The 21295-nt window shown below is 54.1% G+C and overlaps 1 protein-coding gene across 7 annotated transcripts; it reads right to left on the bottom strand.

Annotated features, from left to right (window-relative positions):
• Positions 1-730: 730 nt before the first annotated feature.
• On the bottom strand, positions 731-5375 carry C1QA (complement C1q A chain). Of its 7 annotated transcripts, XM_053963002.1 has the most exons (6): positions 5218-5373; positions 4613-4695; positions 3972-4079; positions 2714-2773; positions 1831-1994; positions 731-1707 (listed from the first exon to the last, which is right to left on the bottom strand). In XM_053963002.1, exons 5-6 carry the CDS (start codon positions 1991-1993, stop codon positions 1139-1141), a joined length of 732 nt encoding a protein of 243 aa, XP_053818977.1. In that variant the 5' UTR covers position 1994; positions 2714-2773; positions 3972-4079; positions 4613-4695; positions 5218-5373; the 3' UTR covers positions 731-1138. The 7 variants fall into 7 exon arrangements, with proteins under 7 accessions (XP_053818977.1, XP_053818978.1, XP_053818976.1 ...); XM_053963003.1 differs by lacking the exon at positions 2714-2773 and having other exon boundaries at positions 5218-5374; XM_053963001.1 differs by lacking the exons at positions 2714-2773; positions 3972-4079 and having other exon boundaries at positions 4613-4710; positions 5267-5375.
• Between the last annotated feature and the right edge of the window lie 15920 nt (positions 5376-21295).

Here is a 21295-nt window from a genome sequence, read left to right as displayed (position 1 = left end):
CCTCAGGCTAGCTCCAGTGGGCCGGAGATGCCTGTGGCACTCAAGGGCTGCTGCAAGGTCACTGCCTGGCTCTGATGGAAGATGCTGCACCCATAAGTGGGACTGGAAAATGTTTCCCTTTGTGAGTTTCTGATCTGCACCTTTCCCCATGCTCCACCAGGTTCTGCTGGGTGCTGGACTCGGAGGCCCCAAGATCCCTTACTGGGGTGTTGCTCCTTGCAGGTGACCCAGCCTCCTCCTCATTGCTCCAGGAATGGGGATATTTGAGTGCCCAGTGTTTGTGGAGCAGCTTCCCTGAAGAGCAGTCCCAGGGTATGGCATCTGATGGCAGCTCCACCACCATCACCCCACAACCCCATCCGTGTCCCAATGTCCCTGTCCCTCCTCGCTGTAATGCCAGAGTACCACAGCTGCCTTTTGCCTTCCTGGGAGAATTTGGGTGCCAACTTGGGACCATGTGGGTGAGGTGTAGGATCTGCTGCCTGTGTTTTCCCCTGCAGGACAGCTACCTTGGGCTCAGCACAGAAGGACACACATAGCCCTGTCCCAGATGTTTCTTATTCCTCCTGGAAGTGTCAGCTCTGACTGGACACTCCATTCCTCCCCATCCTTCTGCCTTTGCAGCACCAGGGACACGCTGGAATCACTTCTCTCCCTGTCAAGTTGGGAAGGGGTCCAGGATATTGATAGTTTGGGGAAGATGCATGAGTAGAAAAGAAAACCCAAGGAATAGTGGTAGAAGTATTTATTTATACTTATGGGGAGGTTGTGACAGGATGTGTGCCAGTGCCAGGAAGGCTTTTGCAGTGTTAGTGGAGCAGAAGCAGCGGCAGGCAGTGACTTCCCACTCAGGAGCAAAGAGCCACAGCTGGTGACAACTGGGAGTGGAGCTTGAGTGCCCAGGAGGAGAAAGGGATGAGAGTCCACAGCCTCCAGGACAGTGCAGGCAGGCTCAGCATGGAGGCGAGTGCTGCAGTGGTGACCCACAGCTTGACCAGCTGTGACACCGGTGCAAGCACAGAACACTTCTGGCTGCTCAATTTGGAACGATCCCCACGTGCTGTGGCACTAAAGCATCCCACACACCCAGAGGGGAGCAGCCAGGCAGGCAGACACCCCTTGACGCTGTGGGAGTCCCTCAGGCCGTCTCTGGGGACACCAGGAACCCGCTGAAGACGCTGTCGGCCTCGGAGCCGCTGTAAATGGAGCCGCTCTGGGTGGGGTTGGTGGTCAGGGACACCTGGTCACCCGTGGCCAGGCTGAGCACGCTGCTGCCCGAGTTCACCTGCAGGATGCCATGGCTGTTGTTGTCACAAAAGCTGACCACGCCCAGCCCATTCTTGGTGATGCTCAGACACAGGTCTCCGCTGGACACCACCTGGAAGGTGAAGTAGTAGAGGCCAGGAATGTGGCAGGTGAACTTCCCGGTCTGGGGGCTGTAGGAGTTCTCCTGGTTGGTGATGATCCTGTCAAACACCACCGTGGTGCCTGCACGTGGCGGGGACAGCCTGGAGGCGGAGAAGGCAGGATGTGGGTGCTCCAAAACATCGCCAGCTTGCCCTTTCTGCCCTGGTGGACCTGGCACCCCTGGCATCCCCCCGAGGCCAGGAATGCCAGGTAGGCCACGCATGCCTGGTTTGCCAGGAGGCCCTGGTTCGCCTGCATCCCCTTTGGATCCCTTGATGCTCGGGCTCAGCGCTGGTCTCCCTGGGGAGAAGTGGGGAGGAGAAGGCATTCACGTACATCTGGCATCTCCTGAGCTGCTCCCACAGCCTGGGATGCTCCATCCAAGAGGCTCCCAGGCCCCCAACATCCCCGGCTTCCTCTTACCTGGCTCTCCCACGTCACCTTTCTGCCCTGGCCTCCCATCACGGCCAGGGACTCCAGGGGAGCCGTTCTTGCCATCCGGTGCCCTACACACTCCATCCTCCAGCAGGGCCATGCCCAACACTGCTGCCAGGGTGCTGGCTGCCAGCAGGACTCCAGGTTGCATCCTACAGCACAGGGATGAATTGGGGATGGAGACAAACACATAGATTAACCTTGGTCACAGATACGCAGGTGCCCTCATCAGATGCATCCACAGATCTACTGAATTGTCCAGTATGGATAACCACACACCACATGCAGGGAAAGGTTTTGAGGCTGTGTGATCTGAGATCACTGATGGCACTGAAAATCTCTAGCATGCCCATGGCAGAGCTCTGGGATTGAAAAGCCCAGAACATGGAGCATGGCACAAAATCTTTCCTCCGAGTCCTGGGCATGGGTAGGGGCACCTCAGATGCTGTAGAGAATATTTACTCCAGTTTGGGGGGTGAAGAACTGCTGTGTGGGGCAGTGGTCCCACGGGATAGAGAGCACAAGGGAGGAAAGGATGCAAAGATACAGTACAATGATAAACAGGAAAGGGAAAAATGGCAAATGGGATCCAAACCTCCAACATGCAGATCTGGGAGAGAGGACATGGATCTATCCCAAAACCTGAGGTTCTCAGCCTAGGACAAGTCTGCAGAGCCCAGTGATGTCCACAATCACACAGAGCAAGGACAGATTCCTGCAGATTCTTCTTCCCCCCCACATCAGCTTCTCCCTGTTTTTCTACTTTGAACCCTTGTGGAGGGGGAAGTGAAGAACAAAGGAGGACAGGGAGCAAGGACTGGAAAGGGGTGGCAGAAGAGGAGAGTGTCCCCAGCTGTTTGTGGTGAATTACCTTGGTGCAGAGGCTGAAGACAGGGCAGTGTGAGCAGCTCCGTTTGCTAAAAGCTCTTCTCTGGGAGTAGGGAGGAAGAGGAATGGGGTGGGAAGGATAAATTTGCATGCACTGCAGTTTGCCTGGTTGGAGAAGGGATGTGTTGAGTTTCACTTTCTCGCTAAGAGAAAGAAACTTGTTCCTCTTTCCATGCTTGATTCTGGCTTTACTGGAAACAGCTTGGTCAGGAAGAGTGCAGCACTACTGGGTGCCCAGCCTGGCCCAGCACAAAGCAACATGATTGGAGGATGCCCACAGGCTGCTGAGATGGCAGGAGGGGACAGGTGATGGGAGCACCAGGTATCACAGCCGCCCAAGGGATGCTCAGGGCAGGAGATCACTCTTGGAGGCTTCTGCTCTGGACTATGGGCAGAGTGTCTGTCACTTTGTCATGGTGCTGCTGGGTGCTGACCCCTCCAGATGCTCACCTTGGCACTGCACTTGGATGGAGCAGGATCCAGCAAAGGGATCACTAGTGCCTGTGTGGCTCAGCTGGGCCTTGAGTATTTTGGTTGGATATTAGGGAAAGGTTCTTCCCCCCGAGGGTGGTTGGGCACTGAACAGGTTCCCCAGGGAACAGTCACGGCCCCGAGGCTGCAGAACTCCAGGAGTGTTTAGCCAGTGCTCTGAGGCACAGGCTGGGATTGTTGGAGTGTCTGTGCGGGGGCAGGAGTGGGACTGATGATCCCTGGGGGTTTCTTCCAACTCAGGATAGTCCATGGCCCAATGATTTCCTTCCTGCTGCCCTCACTTCAGTGCTTTGGGGACCTGGTGTGTAGAGTAGAGTGGGAAAAAATGAGGATATCTGGCACCACCCTTTGGGTAGCTGTGCCTTGCACCAGCCAGATCTGGGCAACCCCAGGAGCTGTGCATGGCCTGGAGATCTGCCAAGTGAAATAACAGTACCTCCTATCATTGAGTGCAGGGAATGAGTCCAGGGGTGCACATTCAGCTCTGCTGAAAAAGATCCCCAAAATGCCACCAGTCCCCAAACCCTATCACATGGAGATGGGAGGTGCCACAGTGACTCTAGCAGGTAAACATCCTTGGGACCCTGGGGACCACCCAGGCCACCCCATGGGGGACACAGTGGGCAGTGAGGAGGGGCCTTCTCATCCATGTTCCCCTGAGAGTCCTTTCAGGACTCCCGTGGCAGCTGCCCTGACCTGGAGCTGGGACTCAGGGGAGGATATCCAAGGAAAGAGGATGGTAAGCAGACCTGGGATTAGGGTGACTCCAAAGTCAAGGGGGGTTGACAAACCCCCTAGCCCCTCCGCCTTTTGCTTCCTTCATTCCCAAGGGAGGAGTTGCATCATTTCCAAAACAGCTGAAAAAGGCAATCACCAAAACTCAGTCCAGAGACCTTTGCCAACAGAGATCTGTCACTGAGCTGGTCTATAATTCATTGACTAGATGCCTGCTTAATGCAATTTATTACACATTTTTAATCAAAATGTTACCCCATAATAAATCAGATGCCCAGAAGAAATGTGATCTTATTTTATCAGCAGAGTTCCCCTATCAACCCAACCTGTAACCATGTCAAGACAAGATGACAGGTGAGTTGGAAAGGACCTACATTCCGCCAAACGGTGTTTCTGGACAGTAATTGTATTTCTGTCCTATTGCCCTTTCTTAATACACAGCCCAAATTAGAGCACTCCATCATTTCATCCAGTATTGATTGATGGCTGTGTCCTCATGCTCTGTGTCCTTTGTTTTCTGCTGTCCCCTTAACCCCATTTAAATGCTCAGTTACAGGGGCTGTGGGTTTCCAGCACCTCCTGGAAGCTGCTGTTGGTCCAGGTGTTCCCTCCCCCAGGCCCTTGAGATTTCTGAGAAGTGTTTAGCCCCGCTCACTTGACTTTCAGAGTTGCTGTGGTCAAGCCAAGCCTTCCTCTCCGATCCTCTGAGCAACTCCTCCTCCTCCTCTGGATCTGCAGCTGAGACATCCCAGACTGGTTTGGGTTCGAATGGACCTTAAAGCTCATCTTGTTCCACCCCCTGACGTGGGCAGAGACACTTTCCATGTCCAACCTGGCCTCGGACATTTCCAGGGATGGGGCAGCCACAGCTTGTCTGGGCAACCTGTGCCAGGCCCTCCGCACCCTGAGGAAGATTCGTCCCCAGCATCCAATGTGACCCTGCCCTCTGGCAGTGGGAAGCCAACTGCAGTGACAGCCGCGGCTCCAAAGGTGCCGGCCGCAGGGAGCCGGCACGAGCACTGCACGGCACCATCCCGGCGGCTCCTGCAGGCCGCAGCCGCCAGCACAAAACGTCCCAGCCCTGCGCCCTCCGGTTCTCCCGGCCCGACGCCCTCCGGTCCCCCCTGGCCCGGTACCCTCTGGTCCTCCCCGGCCCGGTACCCTCCGGTCCTCCCCGGCCTGGCGCCCTCCGGTTCTCCCGGCCCGACGCCCTCCGGTCCCCCCCGGCCCGGTACCCTCTGGTCCTCCCCGGCCCGGTACCCTCCGGTCCTCCCCCGCCTGGCGCCCTCCGGTTCTCCCGGCCCGGTACCCTCCGGTCCTCCCCCGCCTGGCGCCCTCCGGTTCTCCCGGCCCGACGCCGGCAGGGGGACGCGGCCTGCCCGGCAGCGAGGGGACGCGCCGCCAGGTGGCGCTGCTGCCTCGGCCACCGCAGCGCCTCCCGGCCCGGCCCGCGGCGGGGACGGGCCGGGGGCCGCGGGGCTCTGGCGGCCCGTCCGGCTGCACCGGGCCCGCTCGGACACCTCTGCCGGGCACCCGCGGCCGCACGTGGAGCCGGGAGAACCCATCTCCCCCAGCGGCCTCAAACACCCTTTCCCCAGGCTGCGGGCGGCTTGGCCCTCCCTGGCACTGGGGGACAAGGGGGGTTTGCTCGGTGGGATCAGGCTGTGGCGGGAGGTGCGGGCCCGTACAGCCCTGCTGGGTTCTCCCTGTGGGGCAGGTCCAGCGCAGCCCCCCAGGCAGCACCACGGCCAGGCTCCAGCATGGAGCAGGGGCTGAGGCCATGTACAGGACCCCAGATGACGTGGAATGGAGCCGGGCCCAATGCAGAGATTACCTGGAATAGCCAGAGGACGTAGATGTTCCATAGAGCCCCAGGTGTCACAAAATCATCCCCAAAGAGGATGGTGCCTTGGTACTTGGGGAACCTGAGCACTCAGGTGAGCATCCACATGATTTAGGGCACCTGTTATGGCCTCTTGGCACTGCTGCATACCCAGGAACTCTGCTCCAGATGATTTTTACCCCGAGCACCCCACCTCCTTTCAGCACGGGGCAGTTCCTCCTCTGGCTGCTCTCCCAGCTGGGGATGCCAGGCGAGATGGGTCCGTGCTCTCCCAGCCCTGCAGCCCTTCGTGGAAGGGAAGTGTCCCCTGCACAGCCTCCCCCGTCCCCAGTGCCTGCAGGCACACACGAGTTGCTGACAGCAGACAACAGGGAGAGATGCTGCTGCGCTGCCTTTCCTGCTGGGGATCCCTGGGGTGCCAAGCTGGCAGGCAGGAGCTGCCAGAGGAGGATAAATCAGGCAGCTGGCACTTACCTGTCCTGAATGGAAGGCAGTGATGGAGATCAGCACTGCTGGCAGGTAGCACACACACCTCTGCTGCCAGTCACCAGCATCCCAGTCGGCCACCTGCACCCACTGGGAGGTGAGGACAGCTCACAGCATCCACCTTTCTGCAGCCACTGGTGGCTTAATGGTGCCTGAGTAACCACCCAGATGGATGTTGCAGCTGTTGAGCTGGGCTGTCCCAAATAGAATCAGAGAATTATGGAAGCATAAAGTTTGGAAAAACCCTCTAAGATCTTGGAGTCCAAACATTAACCCAGCAGGTTAATGCCAGGTCCATCACTGAACCAGGCCCCCAGGTGCCACATCCATATCTCTTAAATCCCTCCAGGGATGGTGACACCACCACTGCCCTGGGCCATTGTGCCAGTGCCTGACAGCCCTTTCAGTGAAGGAATTTTCCCTAATATCCAGCCTAAACCTCCCCTTACACAACTTGAGAACATTTCCTCTCGTCCTGTCACTTGTTACCTGGGAGAAGAAACCGACCCCCACCTGGATCCATCCTCCTGTCAGGGACTTGTGAAGAAAGATGGTGCCCTGGAAGGATTTCATGAGATGTCACGTGAAAATCGGGCTGCAAAGCCATTTGCCACACGGTGTATGACTGTGTGGCACACTGCCATGCGTCTGAAATGTTTTTAATTGCTGTCCCAGGGGATGAGTTATTCCTATGATGGATGCTTGCACAGAGCAGGTGTGAGGAAGAAACACAGGTATGTGGTTTAAGAGCCAGGATTTCAGGCTCCAGCCCTTGCTGGCTGTCTCCTGTCATTGATGCACATCTCTGCTGGCTCATGGGATGAGAGGAGATAGATGAGTGCTAAGCAGCCGTGGGCAATGCTGGGAAAGCTTGTCCCATCCTTCTCTCTCTTGTTCCCTGTTGAGGATGTCAGGTCTTGTCATTATTCGACATCTATTGGTTAATTTGGCTGATTGTTCCCCATTCTTTAATGTATCCGTTATTTATTTATTCTCTGGTGTAACAAGCAGTTCCAGATTGATCACTTTGGCATTTAAATTAGCTTCTCTAGTGCTTGTCGCTGAAATTTGTAGATTGGGGGAGTTTGCAATCAAACACAGCCAGAATCTAAATTACAGCATTTCAGGCAATAATAGCAGGGAGAAGACAGGAAGGATGTGCCATAAATAAGATGGTGTCAGAGCAGGGTGCCCTGAGCTGTGCTGACAACACGCCAGGGGCCCCAGGGTGAGCAGCAGGAGTCCCTGCCCTGCAGAGCTGGGCTGGCCTGGCAGGGCTGGCTCCCTCCCCAGGGGAGAAGGGCAAACAGAGGAAGCAAAAGGCTTTTGGGAATGGTAGGGCCTGGCTGGGGACCAAAGGCTGCTTATGCTGGTCTCTGAAGAGCCCAGCGTGGGGAAAGTGTTTACAGGACTGCAGGCTGCAGGGAGCCTCAGGACTCTTGTATAGGATGCTGATTTGTTTGCCACCATGGATCATGTTTGGCATCTTCCCACCTCCATCAAAAGTCAATGGATGCATCCAGGATGAGATTCTGTCCATCCCAAGGTCAGTAAGAAAGATCACACCAGGTAAGTAAGGCATCAAAGTGCCCTAAGCCTTCCTGCAGGCAGCAGGCACAGCTGGCATGGGATCAGGAAGCCAACCTGGACCTTTGCAACAACAGGGGAGAAGAGGCTGTACCCTTCCATGCCAGGGTATACCTGGAACAAAGTCCCAGCAGAGAGCAGTGATGTCCAGCAGGCAGCGTGCTGTGGATCCCAGCAGAGCTGCAGAAAGGACCTCAGGGATCCCCAGTCCAGCACCCTGCTCATGGCAGGACTATTCCAGCATTAGATCAGGGAGGATGTGGCTTTGCCTGCCTGAGTCTGGAACCCTCCCAAGGACAGAGATCGCCATCGCTCCAGTGACCTGTCTTAGAGCTGGACCACACTCAGGTGAAGAAATGTTTCCTGATGTCCATCCCAAATCTCTGAAGGCCCCTGTGTGCCCACCATCCCCAGTTATGTCATTTGGCATCACTGGGATGTGTTTGGCTCTGTTTCCTTGCAATTATTCCTAAGCAGCTGCAGCAGAGATCAGCTCCCACCTCACCTTCCCCTTCCCTTGCTGACAGCGAGGTGGTCTCCCCACTGCTGATCATAAGGATGAACAATTTCCCTTTAATTGGCCACACTCTCCCCGGTGCAGCAGTTCAGCTCATCTGTGCTTTGTTCACATTCAGCCCAGTGCCCACTGATTCCCACCCTAACCCTTTGCCTACTCCAGCAATGAGTCCTGAGCCTGTTCACCCCTTAAGGAGAGACCATGGTAGCTCCTAAACACCCCTAAAAGTTAAAAAATAGCTTGAAGTGCCATTTTTACAAGGTAACAACAACAACAAAAATCCAACCCAACAACAAAACAACAACAACAAAAAATTCTTGTCCTTCCTTTCCCTCTTGGCTTTATGCTACAGGTTCAGGAGATGAGGCTCTGAGACACATCCTGGACATGGTGGGATTCCCTTCAAACCCCATGTGATGGCCATACTGGACAGGAGGCACAGGATGCCACTCTCTAGGCTGTGAGTTTTGCTGCCTCAGTTCTCGTTCTGTGGGGTTTGGACTCTTCGGGGCCTTTAGGCCATGGTGAGACCATCAGGAATCTCTCCACCAGGCCGGCATGTGCTCATCCCAATGGATTGGGAACCATCGGGCACTGGTTTGCAGCAATGTTGTGCTTCCCCATGGGGCTGGGATGACCAGCACAGATCCTCCCTGCACCCTGTGCCCAGACAGATACGTAAAGCTACTGGAGGATCATGCCCCCTTCCCAGACTTATTTCCATGCCGTGACCTGCTTTCCCTGACGTCAGGCCTTGGAAATGCAGTGGAAGTTTCCTGCAGGCAAGCGTCAGTGTTAACTGGGTCATGGCAGCTGGAGGTCTGTGCTGGCTGCAGCCAATTACACCTCATTTCTGTTCAAACTCACTTTCCACAGGGGCTTTTCTGGGAACTCAGCTCCCCTCTACCTGCCCTTGGCTGCCAGATCGATGTGAACTCCCAGGCTCACTTGTGTCATCGGCCCAATTTGGAGGGTGGCTGACTGCTGATCCTGAGGCTCTGATTGCCTCTGCCCGTGGCCAGCAGGGCCCCAGCGTGTGCCTCAGCCTCCGTCAGCCATCCCAAGGAATCTCCCAGCAGTGCCGAGCACAGGTGGGATGGATGTATCCCAGGCAGGGAGGTGTTCAGCCTGCATTAGGCTGGAGGCCACGCTGCCTCCCCGCTCCTGTGCTCTGAAAGCCACACAGCTCGAGTGGAGGGAGTCTCTGCCCATGGCAGGGAGTTGGAATGAGGTGGTCTTTAACGTTGCTTTCAGTCCAAGCCATTCTGGGATTTGATGACCCTGGTCTAATGAACACAGACCTTCAGCAGCTCTGATTTTGGTGGCTCTGTTCCCCAAGCAGAGGGCAGCAGTATCTGTATCCTCAGTCCTGGCATGGCCCACACACTTCTGACATCCTCTGAGGCACTTCCATCAGCTCAACAGCTCCCTGCCTTCCATGGACACATCCCAACCTCTCTGCTTCTACCTTCCTCAGCCACCTCCACTGCTTCCCACAAAGACACAGCACCTTCTCAGCTTGGACAGACACTTCCACTTGCAGTGGCATGAGCCACTCAGGATTCACTCCCGTCCAAGTCCTCTCCTGTGTGCAGCGGTCAAACCTATGTCCTTGTTGCCAACCCTGAAGCAAATCAATTAACACCTCAGAGGCTGCTCCAGACTCTTCATGTGGGGCAATTGTCTGGCAGCCCCAGCACTGACTCTTTGGCCTGAAGTTATTCTTTACCTGGACTTTTAATTTCAGAGATCCAATGAGGGATGGGAAGAATCCCAGCCTCTAATTAATTCCTTGTAATTGATGGAAGGTACTGCCAGTGTGTCTGGTTTATTGCACTGTGGGGAAGGTCACTCTGAACACTGTTTTGTTAAACACCCCAGTGGGTGGTCCAAAGTCCTGAAACAGCTCCACACTCCAGATCCTGGGGGAAGCTTGCACTGGTGGCAGAAGATAGCTATGATCCTGTGGCCTGTGTATGTCACCAGAGTGGAGAACCAAAGCATCCTGGAAGGTGGCTACCTCTGGACAGTGGGTCCTGGTCCTCTGGATATTGGGAAGGAATTCTTCCCTGTGAGGGTGGGGAGGCCCTGGCACAGGTGTTTAGAGAAGCTGTGGCTGCCCCTGGATCCCTGGCAGTGTCCAGTGCCAGGTTGGATGGGGTCTGGAGCAGCCTGGGATAGTGGAAGGTGTCCCTGACCACAGCAGGGGGTGGAAAAGATGAGCTTTAAGGTCCTTCCAACCCAAACCAGTCTGGGACTCTGTGATTCCATGATCTCATCTGGTGGACACAAGAGGTCCCAGCATGAGGCCAAGCACACGGTGATACATGCAGGACCCTACAGCTGGGCTTCATGTGGCATTTCACTGACAAAAAGACTGCACTTTTATTTCCAGGTCAGATTCATCCTGTAATGGGACATATTTGATACCATTAGCCTTCATGATGAGGATTCAGGGCTGGAGAGTGGTATCTCTAAGGAGCTCTAATCCTTTCAATAATGCCTGAATTTTTTCAATTTAATTTACTTGAAGAAGTCAAATGAAGCCTCTCATTTGCCTCAATGATACAAGGAGATTACAGTTTGTGCCTCCCATTCTCAGTCCTGAGCTGGATGAATCTCCCTAATTCCCTAAAAGCCCATATTACTGGGATGTGTGTCTCTTCTTAAGTGTCTCCTACACTGCTCTGATGTAGCATGCCCTGGGTAGAGCCATATCCTTGCACTTGCAACTGGATGTGCCTCACCAGGGCTTAAGAGGGAATTTACTGAGCCTTTCAAATTGTCTCCCTCACTAATTAACGACCAGGTTTCAGGTTCAAAACATGCACTTAAATAAACTGCCAAAGTGCATTTCATTAATCCTAATTAATGACTGAAATCCTCGGAAGCCTTTGCTCAGGCCCTGTGATTGATGGCAGCTCTGTCACCCTCCTTGTCATCCCTGCCTGTACAGTGGGGACAGGGACAAGGACCTGTCCCTTTGTCTGCTGCCTCAACATCCAGGCTGGGCACCATTCTGGAAGGTTTTAAGTGCTTGATCAGAATGTAAATGAGTGACAATTCTTGCTCCAGACAGGGCAACTCCCCTGAATATAAACTCTGTGTTTTGGGTGTGCAGCCACTGCAGCAGAGCATGCCAATAGCCAGAGCTGGTGGAAAATAGGCTTTGCAAACCACTGGAGGGAAGAACTGGGCAAAGTGGCAAGAAATTGCACTTCAGAGCACTGCAAAGATCCATCCACATTCCTGCAGGGCTTGGACAGCTCAGGGGGCACAACGAGTATTCAGTACCATCGCACTTGAGGTGGCACCAGGAGCATTCCCAGTGCTGAGATGCTGAGGGAAGACCTTCCATCAGATGCACACATGGAACTGTGCAGATGGTCATGGAAATGTGAATTAAGGGGGGAAGGACTCTCCTGCATTGCCAAAAAACTGCCGCTGAGTCTGAACGTGGAGGCTGCACCCTGGACTTGCTCTCTGCCTGCTGCAGGATTTCTGCCAAAGCTCCCGGGAATTAGGGTCGAGATAACTATCAATTTAGAGACCAGAGGATGTGATAAAAGCTTGTTTGCACATCCACAAAGGTGCAGGAAGAGACAGTGGCAGGAGGGGGAGCTCAAACACTGCCCTGGGGCTACCCCGATACTCCCCAAAGGAGAACCATCAGCCCACCAAATGTCCAGAAGTCATGGTGGGCACAGGGACACAGTACTGGGGGCCCAGACTCTGGAGGAACAGCCACCTTGTCCATGGCCCCTTCCAGAGGTGTCCCAGCAGAGCCATCTGTTCCAGTGTGGAGGTGTGAAAATCATCACTGGCAGTATCTCCCAGGGTCACCTTTTGGACCAAAGATGTTGCTGCCCTGGGGTGTGGGAACCAACATGGAATGGGGGGAAGAGCACTTTTTGACTTATTATGGATAAACTGGGTGTCTGAGCCCTGCTGCTGGAGGGATCAGTGTTTCACATACATGTGTGTGTGTGTGTGTATTTATATTCTCTCTATCAGACCTGCATCCTGCTCAGCCCCAGGAGCAGCAGGATGAGGCTGTTTGGTGCTGTGGATGTTCATGTGGGTGCTCCAAGTGTCTGTCTATGAGCTGTGTGGCCAGGCAGATGCCCAGGTGTGCACTTACACAGGTACAGAGGTGTACAGCAGTACAGGTGTGTGCTGTACACATCTTTAGCCTCACTACTGATAGATCTGGGGACAGGCAGCTGCAGCAGTCTCACGTCCCGCAGCTGCTGGACCCAGCATGATGTGCTCCCACTAACAAAAAGCCAACAATTTAGTGAATAAGAGACTGAGAATCAGCAAAGGAACTACCCACACTTGTCTCTGCTGTGCCCCTGCTGCCGACCCTGAAGTGCTGCATCTCTGGGTGTACAGGCAGGGAGGGCAAAAAACAATCTTTTTGGAGAGATGACCAAGAAACTCTGCCCATGATGTTGTTCTTCCAGGAGACAAGCATCCTGCTGCTCCTCTGGGATCGCACCAGCTCTGTGCGTGACACGCAAAGCCTCTCTCAGCAGCCCAGTTACGCTGCAGTTTGGAGCTGGAGGTGAGACAGCGCTGTCTGCAGAGCTGCAGTGGCACCTGCTTGAATTTTCACTGACACCTGGCTCCTCAACAGCAAAATCCTTGCTCCCACTCTGGCCATTCCCTTCTCCCAGACAAGAACCAGGAAGGAATGCTCCCTTGCTTTCAGGTACTCTGATAAAAATGTGTTTTTTAAATCTCCACTTCCCTGAGTGATGACATTAAGCACAATACTCGGTTTCTGCCTAAAAGAGGTATATTTTTTCCCATCTGGTGAAGGAAGAACCTCAAAAACATTATTAAAAGGCTAGTGCCAGCTTAGACATCAAAAGCTGGGAGTGACAATCCAAAATCAATAATGGTTTTTAATTCAGACCTGATCTGAAGCTGGAATAGGTTTGGGGCTGAGCATGTGGCTTACCAGCACCCCCAGGGTGATGCTGAGAAGTGTTTCTAAGTGTTTCTGGGAGACTTAGGGACACTAGACTATGGATGTCATGTGGGTGGCAGCATTTCCCAGGAGGCTCTGGGGTCCAGATGTGTCCTGAGCAGCAGCTGTGATCTTCTGTCAGCCCCGTCCTTTGGCTGGGTGGGGATGGGGCCCCTTCCCTCGTGCTGGGCCTCAGGGCTGTGGCTCTGACAGCCTGGTCCCCAGGCTCTGCTGCAGCTCCTCACCCTTTATTAAATATCACACTTTGCTTCAGATGCTAATTAATTTCTAATCAAATCTGTTTTCCAGTGGCCATTTTCAAGCCCCCAGGGCTGCACTGCTGAATATCCTGTGTCTCTGGCACCTCTGAGGTAGCATTTCTGCTGTGCCCATGTGCCTCAGCCACATCCTCAGCAGAGCTATCAGACAGTCACAGAATCCCAGACTGGTTGGGGCTGGAGACAAACTTAAAGCTCATCCCATTCCAATCCCCTGTCCCCATGGGCACTATCCCAGGTTGCTCCAAGCCCTGTCCAACCTGGCCTTGGACACTTCCAGGGATCCAGGGGCAGCCACAGCTTCTCTGGGCAACTTGTGCCAGGGCCTCACCACCCTCTCAAGGAAGAATTTTTTCCCAATATTTAATCTAAATTTATTCTCCTGCTGCTTTCTCGTCCAGCTCTACAGGGTGGCTGCAGGGTGGGACAGATGGGAACCATGACTGTGACATCCACCCAAGGCAACACTGGCCAGACCGCAGGCTGCAGGGGAGCACTCTGAGGTACCTGCCTTGACCAGACATCTTCCTTTTCATTACTGTTCATGACATATTTGCACTTCCCTGTGCTCTCAGGGGGCCCTGCTGCGTGCACCCCCCAGAACCCTGCGGGAAGGCTGCAGTCCTAAATAGTCCTCCATGGGATGGTCCCATCAGAGGAACATGGGATCATCATAGATCAGGCTGTTCAGTCTGGAGAAGTGAAGAACTTAGAGCCCCTTCCTGTGTCTGAAGGAGCTCCAAGAGTGCTGGAGAGGGACTTGGGAGAAGGGATGGAGTGATAGGACAAGGGGAAATGGCTTCCCACTGCCAGAGGACAGAAATAGATGTGATATTGGGAAGGAATTCTTGGCTGTGAGGGTGGGGAGGTCCTGGCACAGGGTGCCCAAAGAAGCTGTGGCTGCCCCTGGATCCCTGGGAGTGTCCAAGGCCAGGTTGGATGGGGTTTGGAGCAGCCTGGGATAGTGGAAGGTGTCCCTGCCCATGGCAGGAAGTGGGACTGGATGAGCTTTAAGCCCAAACCTGTCTTGGATTCTGTGGTCCCTGCAAAATGCAAACAGTGTCCTGGAACCAGGCTGTGGGAGGAGGAGCAGCTGCTGCCTGATCGTGCTCAGGGGGTGTATTTGGATCAGATTGAGGACAGATAAATCATCTGCATTCAAAGTGCTTTCCTTGTGCACAGCTGGCTCACATGACAGATCCGGGAGTGAGGGAGCCGGGGGGGAAGGTTTTTCATACCTGAGATTAGAGAAGTGTCTGACAAGTGCTTACTCTGTCAGCCAGAAGTAAAGGACCCCTTTGTGACTGAGCAGCCGCACTGGGGAAAGGCCCTGCTGGGATTTGCTTTCCTTGCAGACCCAGGACCTGGCAGCACTAATGGGCCAGTGGCCAGGGAGGAGCTGGAGAATGAGGGTGGTGCCTTGTGACAGCTGCACACAGCTCCCAGCCTGTGTCCCCTATGTGCCTGCTGTGTGAACACTGAGGCACCTGCCTGCAGCCTCTTTTCTGTCTCTCCCAAACCTCCTCACCTGCTGCCTGCACCCATCCCTGCCTCCCTTCCCTGCCCAGTAACTCCTGTGACAGATGCAGACAGCACCAGCCAGAGAGGAGAGCCAGCTCCAGCTGGGTGGAGGAGCTGGAAATAGCCTTTTGTTAACCATTTTTAGCAGTTCATTTGGAGATGCATTATTTTGCCAGCAGAAACTTCAGTGCGCTGTTTATCCCTCTTAGGGGAAGGCTGTTATTAGTGCAAAATGAATCAGCATGGATGCAGCTCCTCAGCAGCTCTGAGCCGGGAGTGCAGCAGGAAGGATGCAGCAAGCACAGAGAGAGCCTTCAATGTGCCATTATTAATTCATGCTCACATTCATTGGAAGAACACATTCAATTGTGGCAAATTCAGCTGCTTTAGCGACTTTAGTGCAAGGGGCTTGTGGGAAGGAGCTTTGTGAGTGCAGGTCCAGCTCGGCCTGCAAAGACAGAGTGGGATGGTATAGGTTTGCCTGGGACCCTGGCAGGGACGGTGGCCTTCACATCCCACAGTTTGCAGTTACTGGGCACAGAGGTGGAGTCATTGTGACCCTGTAGGCAGGGATGGCTCATGGACAATTCACAGAACACCTCAGATTGTCTCCTCCAGCATTCACAGCCCCCTTCAGCTCTCATTGCACAGATTGCACCACATTAAAAAAGGGTTCTATAATACCCCAGTGCCCCCCAGTCCAGTGCGAATCCTGTGGAGGCTGCATGGAGGTTCCCACTCCATAGGTAGGGCATCCTGGTACCACAGATGGATCCTGGTCCTGTGCTGACCCCAATCCCTTGTGCCTTGACTGAGGGACAAGTGCAGGATGCAGCAGGATAGCTGCACGTACGTGATGGGAACAGGAGGCGTGGGAGGAGCTGTGGCACCCGGGCACACAAACCCTCTATAAATGCAGGTATAGCACAGACAGGCACCCCCTCCCACGCACAGATACAACACTTACTGTTCTCTGCATTTGTCACTGAGGGTTGTAACTCAAAATAGAGAGGGGTTTTGTATTTTTAACAAAAAACGTGCGCAGGGGAAATGTGCCCATGACACTGAGAGTGTTTGGTTCAGGTATTTCGGCAGCTGACCTACAGCTTATCTTCCTGCCTGATCCCTGACTGCTCTGGCAGCAAGCCTTGATGGACAAGCTTTGGAGAGAAAATTTAATGGCAGCCCAAGGATGCAGGATTCCTGACACTGCCATTTGGTGAGGGGCGGGATTTTGGAATGTAGCAGCAGGGTGTCCATGCCCACCCTCTCCAGGCCAGCCATGGAGGGCACCTCCATGTGCTCCATGCTTTGCCCTTTTTGCCTGGAGTATCACCCCAGCAGCACTGGGGATGATCCAGCCTGGTCCCCCATTGCCAGCAGCAACACCAGCACTGCACATAAAAGGGGAGGAGTATCTGGAAGGTTTTCCCAAGTGGTGGTGCCCAGCAGGAGCAGGGTGGGTTAAGTGACACCAGAGCTGTCACAGGGAAGGGACAGCACATCCCAGCCAAGCCCAGAGTGATGCAGCTGAGGAAGGGAGGAGAAGGAGGAAGGAGTGGGAAACATCCTGCATTCCACTGGGGCTTAAACCTGCAGCCCCATAGACACAGGGCTTTGGGAACATGCTTGGGCCACAAGAGAGGGGTCTCAAATAGGAGGGAAGTTGGTCAGAAAGGCTCAGACCTGTGGCTGCAGCAGCACTGGGCACAAGGAAGTGCTCTGGACCCAGCAGAGCCAGGGTGTAAGGATGACAAACCCTTCCCACATCACAGGTTGATTGGAATATTTGCTTTGTTTTTCTGGCCTTTGCTGAGGTACTAATGAAATGCTTTGAGGCGTAGCAGCAGTGAGGGCGTCTCCTCAGCACGGCGGGGGATGTTGGAGGGGGCTGTGCTGCATGCTCAAGGTTGTGATCCATTGTTTACAGTGGAGAGCCAGGCGTGTGCTCCGCTTCACAAACAGGCATTTCAACAGGGCCAAAGGCAAGGTCACACGTGGGGAGCAGAGGTCACAGCTGTCAGACAGGCTGTGTCCTGGAGAGCAGGACCTTTGGAAGGGGACTTCAGGACAGCACGCCTCACAGAGGTGCTGTTGGTGCGGCCACCAGGGCAAATGTGTGTAAGAGGTGCCATAGCAGGGAATGACCTCCCTGTGCTCGTGTCTGACTGGGTCCCAGAAAGATGTGATGTGGCTGATGCTTTCTCAGTGTCCAGCAGAGGATGTTTCTGGTGCTGTGCCGGGTGCTGCAGGCAGATGGGCTGGTGAAAGTCAGGCATGAGTGATTTTGTCATAAAGACAGACCCTCCAGACCCAGGCAGATGCCAGGTATTGCCCGAGATGTCACTTAGACACCAGCTCCACAGAGGTGTGATCTGAGACCCGCTGCCCAGCTGTCCCATCACTACCATCACCTCATCCACAGCACAATCAGAGCACTCATTCATATAATGGTATCAAAACATGGTCAGGGAGAGGCTCAAGGACCTGAAACTAGAATATAGGGGGACAAAACACACCATGTAAATACGGATATTCTTATCTTCGGATCCATTTGCTCCTACAAACCTCTGTGTGCTGCTCACCCACTGCCACAGGTGATGTGAACTTCTTCTTCTGATCCTGCTACTCCTGCTCCATGTGATGCCATCATAATGGTTCCGGGGGTTCTGGAGTCCCCAGTAAAAGGAGGATATGGACCTGTTGGAGAAGGAGAAAGGCCTAGAGAGAGGCCACAAAGATGTTCAGGGGCTGGAGAACCTCTGCTCTGGAGCCAGGCTGGGAGAGCTGGAGGAGAGAAGGCTCCAGGGAGAGCTCAGAGCCCGTTCCAGAGCCTAAAGGGGCTCCAGGAGGGCTGGAGAAGGACTGGGGACAAGCGCCTGGAATGCCAGGATGAGAGGGAATGGCTTCCTACTGCTAGAGGACAGGAATAGATGAGTTATTGGGAAGGAATTGTTCCCTCTAAGGTTGGAGAGGCCCTGGCACAGGGTGCCCAGAGAAGGTGTGGCTGCCCCTGGATCCCTGGAAGTGTCCAAGGCCAGGTTGGACAGGGCTTGGAACAACCTGGGATAGGGAAGGTGTCCCTGCCTGTGGCAGGGGCAGAATGGGATGAGCTTTAAGATCCCTTCCAACCCAAACCAGTCTCAGATTCTATGATTACTGCTCTAGGTCAGAGCAGAGAGTGGACAGGATGGGTGAGGGGAGACCAAAGAGGCAGGAGCGAGGGCAGGGAGTAAGGGCAGGGGACAGCATCTCTTGATCCCTGTGGCTGGATGGATGGAGGGGTGCAGGCCATGCAGGGAAACCCCTTCCTCACCGTTTATCTTTCCTGTGCAGCTGGAGGCCACGTGCTGTGCTGGGTGCAGGGAAGCCATCAATCTGGATGTCACCTCCAGGGAGATGTGGGTGACACTGATCAGTGACTGGCAAGCTCTGGCTTGGCCCGAGTGTTGGCTTGAGGCACCTGGAGCTGCAAGCATCTGTCCATATAGAGACAGATGTTTTGCTGTGGTGGAGTCCCTCCTCTGCCACCAAAGAGGATCTGCAGCCCTTCCCTTCTGTGACTCCCACGTGCAGGTCTCTCCTCTCTGTCCTGTTTCTTGCTGTCTGAGCAGAGCTCCAGGTCTCTCTGCACAGGGATACAGCACAGCTCTGCCGCTGCACAAGCTTTCATGGCAAGCTAATTCTGGAGTCACTAATTTAATGATGATTAATGACAGGTACACCACCTTTTCCTTCCTCCTTTTATTGACTGGGGGAAAAAAAATGGAGCAGAGCGGATATTAATTAATTCTCTCAAGTGGAGGGGAAAGTAATCAGACTGAAATCAGATTGAATTTAGGACTTGCGGGTGAGCAGGAGGATGTGCTGAGTGATGAAAATGAGAGATGTCCCAGTCTGGGTGGCTGGGAGGGACAAGGCTGCTGAGCAGATTCCCCTGGGAAGGGCTGGCAGAAGTGGATGTAAGGGACACGTATCCAGGCTGGATCTGCCCACCTGGGGCACGCAGCCAGGACTCACACTGGGAGGGAGTGGCGATGGTGGGAATTTGGTGCAAAGGCTGCCAAGGATTTGGCCTGGGTGGCCTTACCTGTGCCCTGCCTCCACTTTGGCTCTCTTTCCTACAGGCCACATTGCAGCATCACATTGCACCTCACTGGCAGTGCCCAAGGCCAGGCTGGATGGGGCTTGGAGCAACCTGGTATAATGGAAGGTGTCCCTGCCCATGGCATGGCTGGAACGGGATGAGTTTTATGGTCCCTTCCAACCCAAACTAGTCTGTGAGTGTATGAGCGCCCAAACCGGTTGAGCTGCTACAGAAAGTTACATTTTGCAACTCTCTGTGATAGATTTTTTGTTTCACCTGGGAATGCCAGAGCAGGGCTAATCAAGGCTGAGGAGTCAATCTGCCAAGCATCTACCTGTTTTAAAACCACATATCCTCCAAGAACATCAATTTCACCTTGAGAAAATACCTCCTTCCCTCCTTCCCTGCAAATCAGTTCAGTGGCAGGTCAGGGCTGAGCCTCACAGCTCAGTGAGGCTTGGGGCTCCAGCAATCTCCCAAGTCTTTAAGCATGACTAATTGGTTTGTGCCTACCATACAAGGGATTTAAAACCTGTATCCTATTCAAGCACTGGTCAGACCCACAGCTGCCTAATTTCTAATAGCATGCACACTCAGCCATCAGACAGGAGACATTCCAGAGTGCCCCTTCCCTTTGCAGTCCAGTGCAGTGTCACCTCACATTAGGACTGGTACCATGAATCCTAAACCTGTGACCCCCAGTGAAGCAGTCAGTGATGCTGTGTCAAAATCTTTTGACATTATGCTTCAAAAAGAATCTTAAAGAAAATGAACCAAATTAAATAAATGCAATTAAACAGACATTTTTCATCAGAAGAGAGGTTACTGACTGGGTCCACTCCAGGATATGAGCAACCTTGTGTTCATAAAGGACAAGAGAAAGTTTCCTGCTGAAATCTCCAGTTTGGGCAAGGATATGTGGGCCAGGTTAGGTTGGACTGAGCCAGCAGTGAGGGCTGTCCTCTAGCTCTACAGGGGAGTGCAAGGCAAACACAGTCTTTGGAGTGGCTGGAAAGAGAAACAAGAGCAAACCAGCAATCTAATTACTGCTCCTGCACCAGCAGTAGAGACTCATTTAAAAGAATCATGGAATATCCTGAGCTGGAAGGGACCCACCAGGATCATCCAGTCCAACTCCTGGCCCTGCACAGACACCCCAACAACCCCACCCTGGGCGTCCCTGAGATCCTTGTCCAAACGCTCCTGGAGTTCTGGCAGCCTCGGGGCTGTGCCCATTCCCTGGGGAGCCTGGGCAGTGCCCAGCACCCTCTGGGGGGTGACACTTTTCCTGATGTCCAGTTTAAATCTCCCTGACAGAGCTCCAGCCATTCCCTGGGTCATTTCACTGGCTACCAGAGCAGAGATTGGAGCTGCCCTTCCACTTCCCCCTGGGAGAAAGCTGCAGACTCCAATGAGGTCTGACCTCCTCCAGGCTGAAGAAGTCAACTGACCTCAACAATTTAAACACACTGCCTTTAATGCCCTGGAGACAAGGTGTGGGAGTTTGCTGGATGTCTGTGGGGATGCCTTAGGGCATTGTGGAGGCAGCAGGCTGGAGGGAGCACTTCCAGCAGGCAGCAGACAGGCATGGAGATGAGGAGAGGCACAGCTTTTTGTAGGGTGGTGCTACAGAAAATGGGTCCAAGCCAGAGCCCTTATGTCCCATCACTTGTGCCACCACCTCCAGAGACCTGTGTAACAATGAACAAATAATTTTCTCCTGTGTTTTGTGGAAAGAGCAGAGTTAACTCAGCCTCTGAGCCAGGTGCTGCTCTGCAATCCCCAGGCCAGTTCTGGAGATACTCACTGCTGTGTGCCATGGGGACAGTGAGTCACAGAGGACTGTCACAGCAGTCCTGCCCTGCCAACGCCCACACAGCAGCAGGAACTGCCTTTGAGTTACGGGCTCTCTGAGAAGCCCTCACCAGGGTTCTGAGTGACCCAGTGCTCAGTGACCTCAACTGCAGAGGCTCAGAGGGTGTCTCAGATGATGTAGGCTGGCATTTCTGAGCTGGACTTGGGCCAGGATGTGCAGGAGAATCAC

This window comes from Vidua chalybeata, chromosome 22 (genome assembly GCF_026979565.1).
Source record: "Vidua chalybeata isolate OUT-0048 chromosome 22, bVidCha1 merged haplotype, whole genome shotgun sequence".
Classification (NCBI taxonomy): domain Eukaryota; kingdom Metazoa; phylum Chordata; class Aves; order Passeriformes; family Viduidae; genus Vidua; species Vidua chalybeata.
The sequence above is the reverse complement of the archived record's forward strand: the minus strand, read 5'-3'. Positions and strand labels throughout refer to the sequence as shown.

Coding starts and splice junctions, on each gene's coding strand:
- C1QA (XM_053963000.1), bottom strand. CDS start 4,743: ATGAGCTTTAAGGTCCATTCGAACCCAAACCAGTCTGGGATGTCTCAG. Junction 1,995..4,612: donor ACAGCAACTCTGAAAGTCAA/GTGAGCGGGGCT, acceptor CCTGTGCTGTAG/GATGCAACCTGGAGTCCTGC. Junction 1,708..1,830: donor AGGTGACGTGGGAGAGCCAG/GTAAGAGGAAGC, acceptor ACTTCTCCCCAG/GGAGACCAGCGCTGAGCCCG.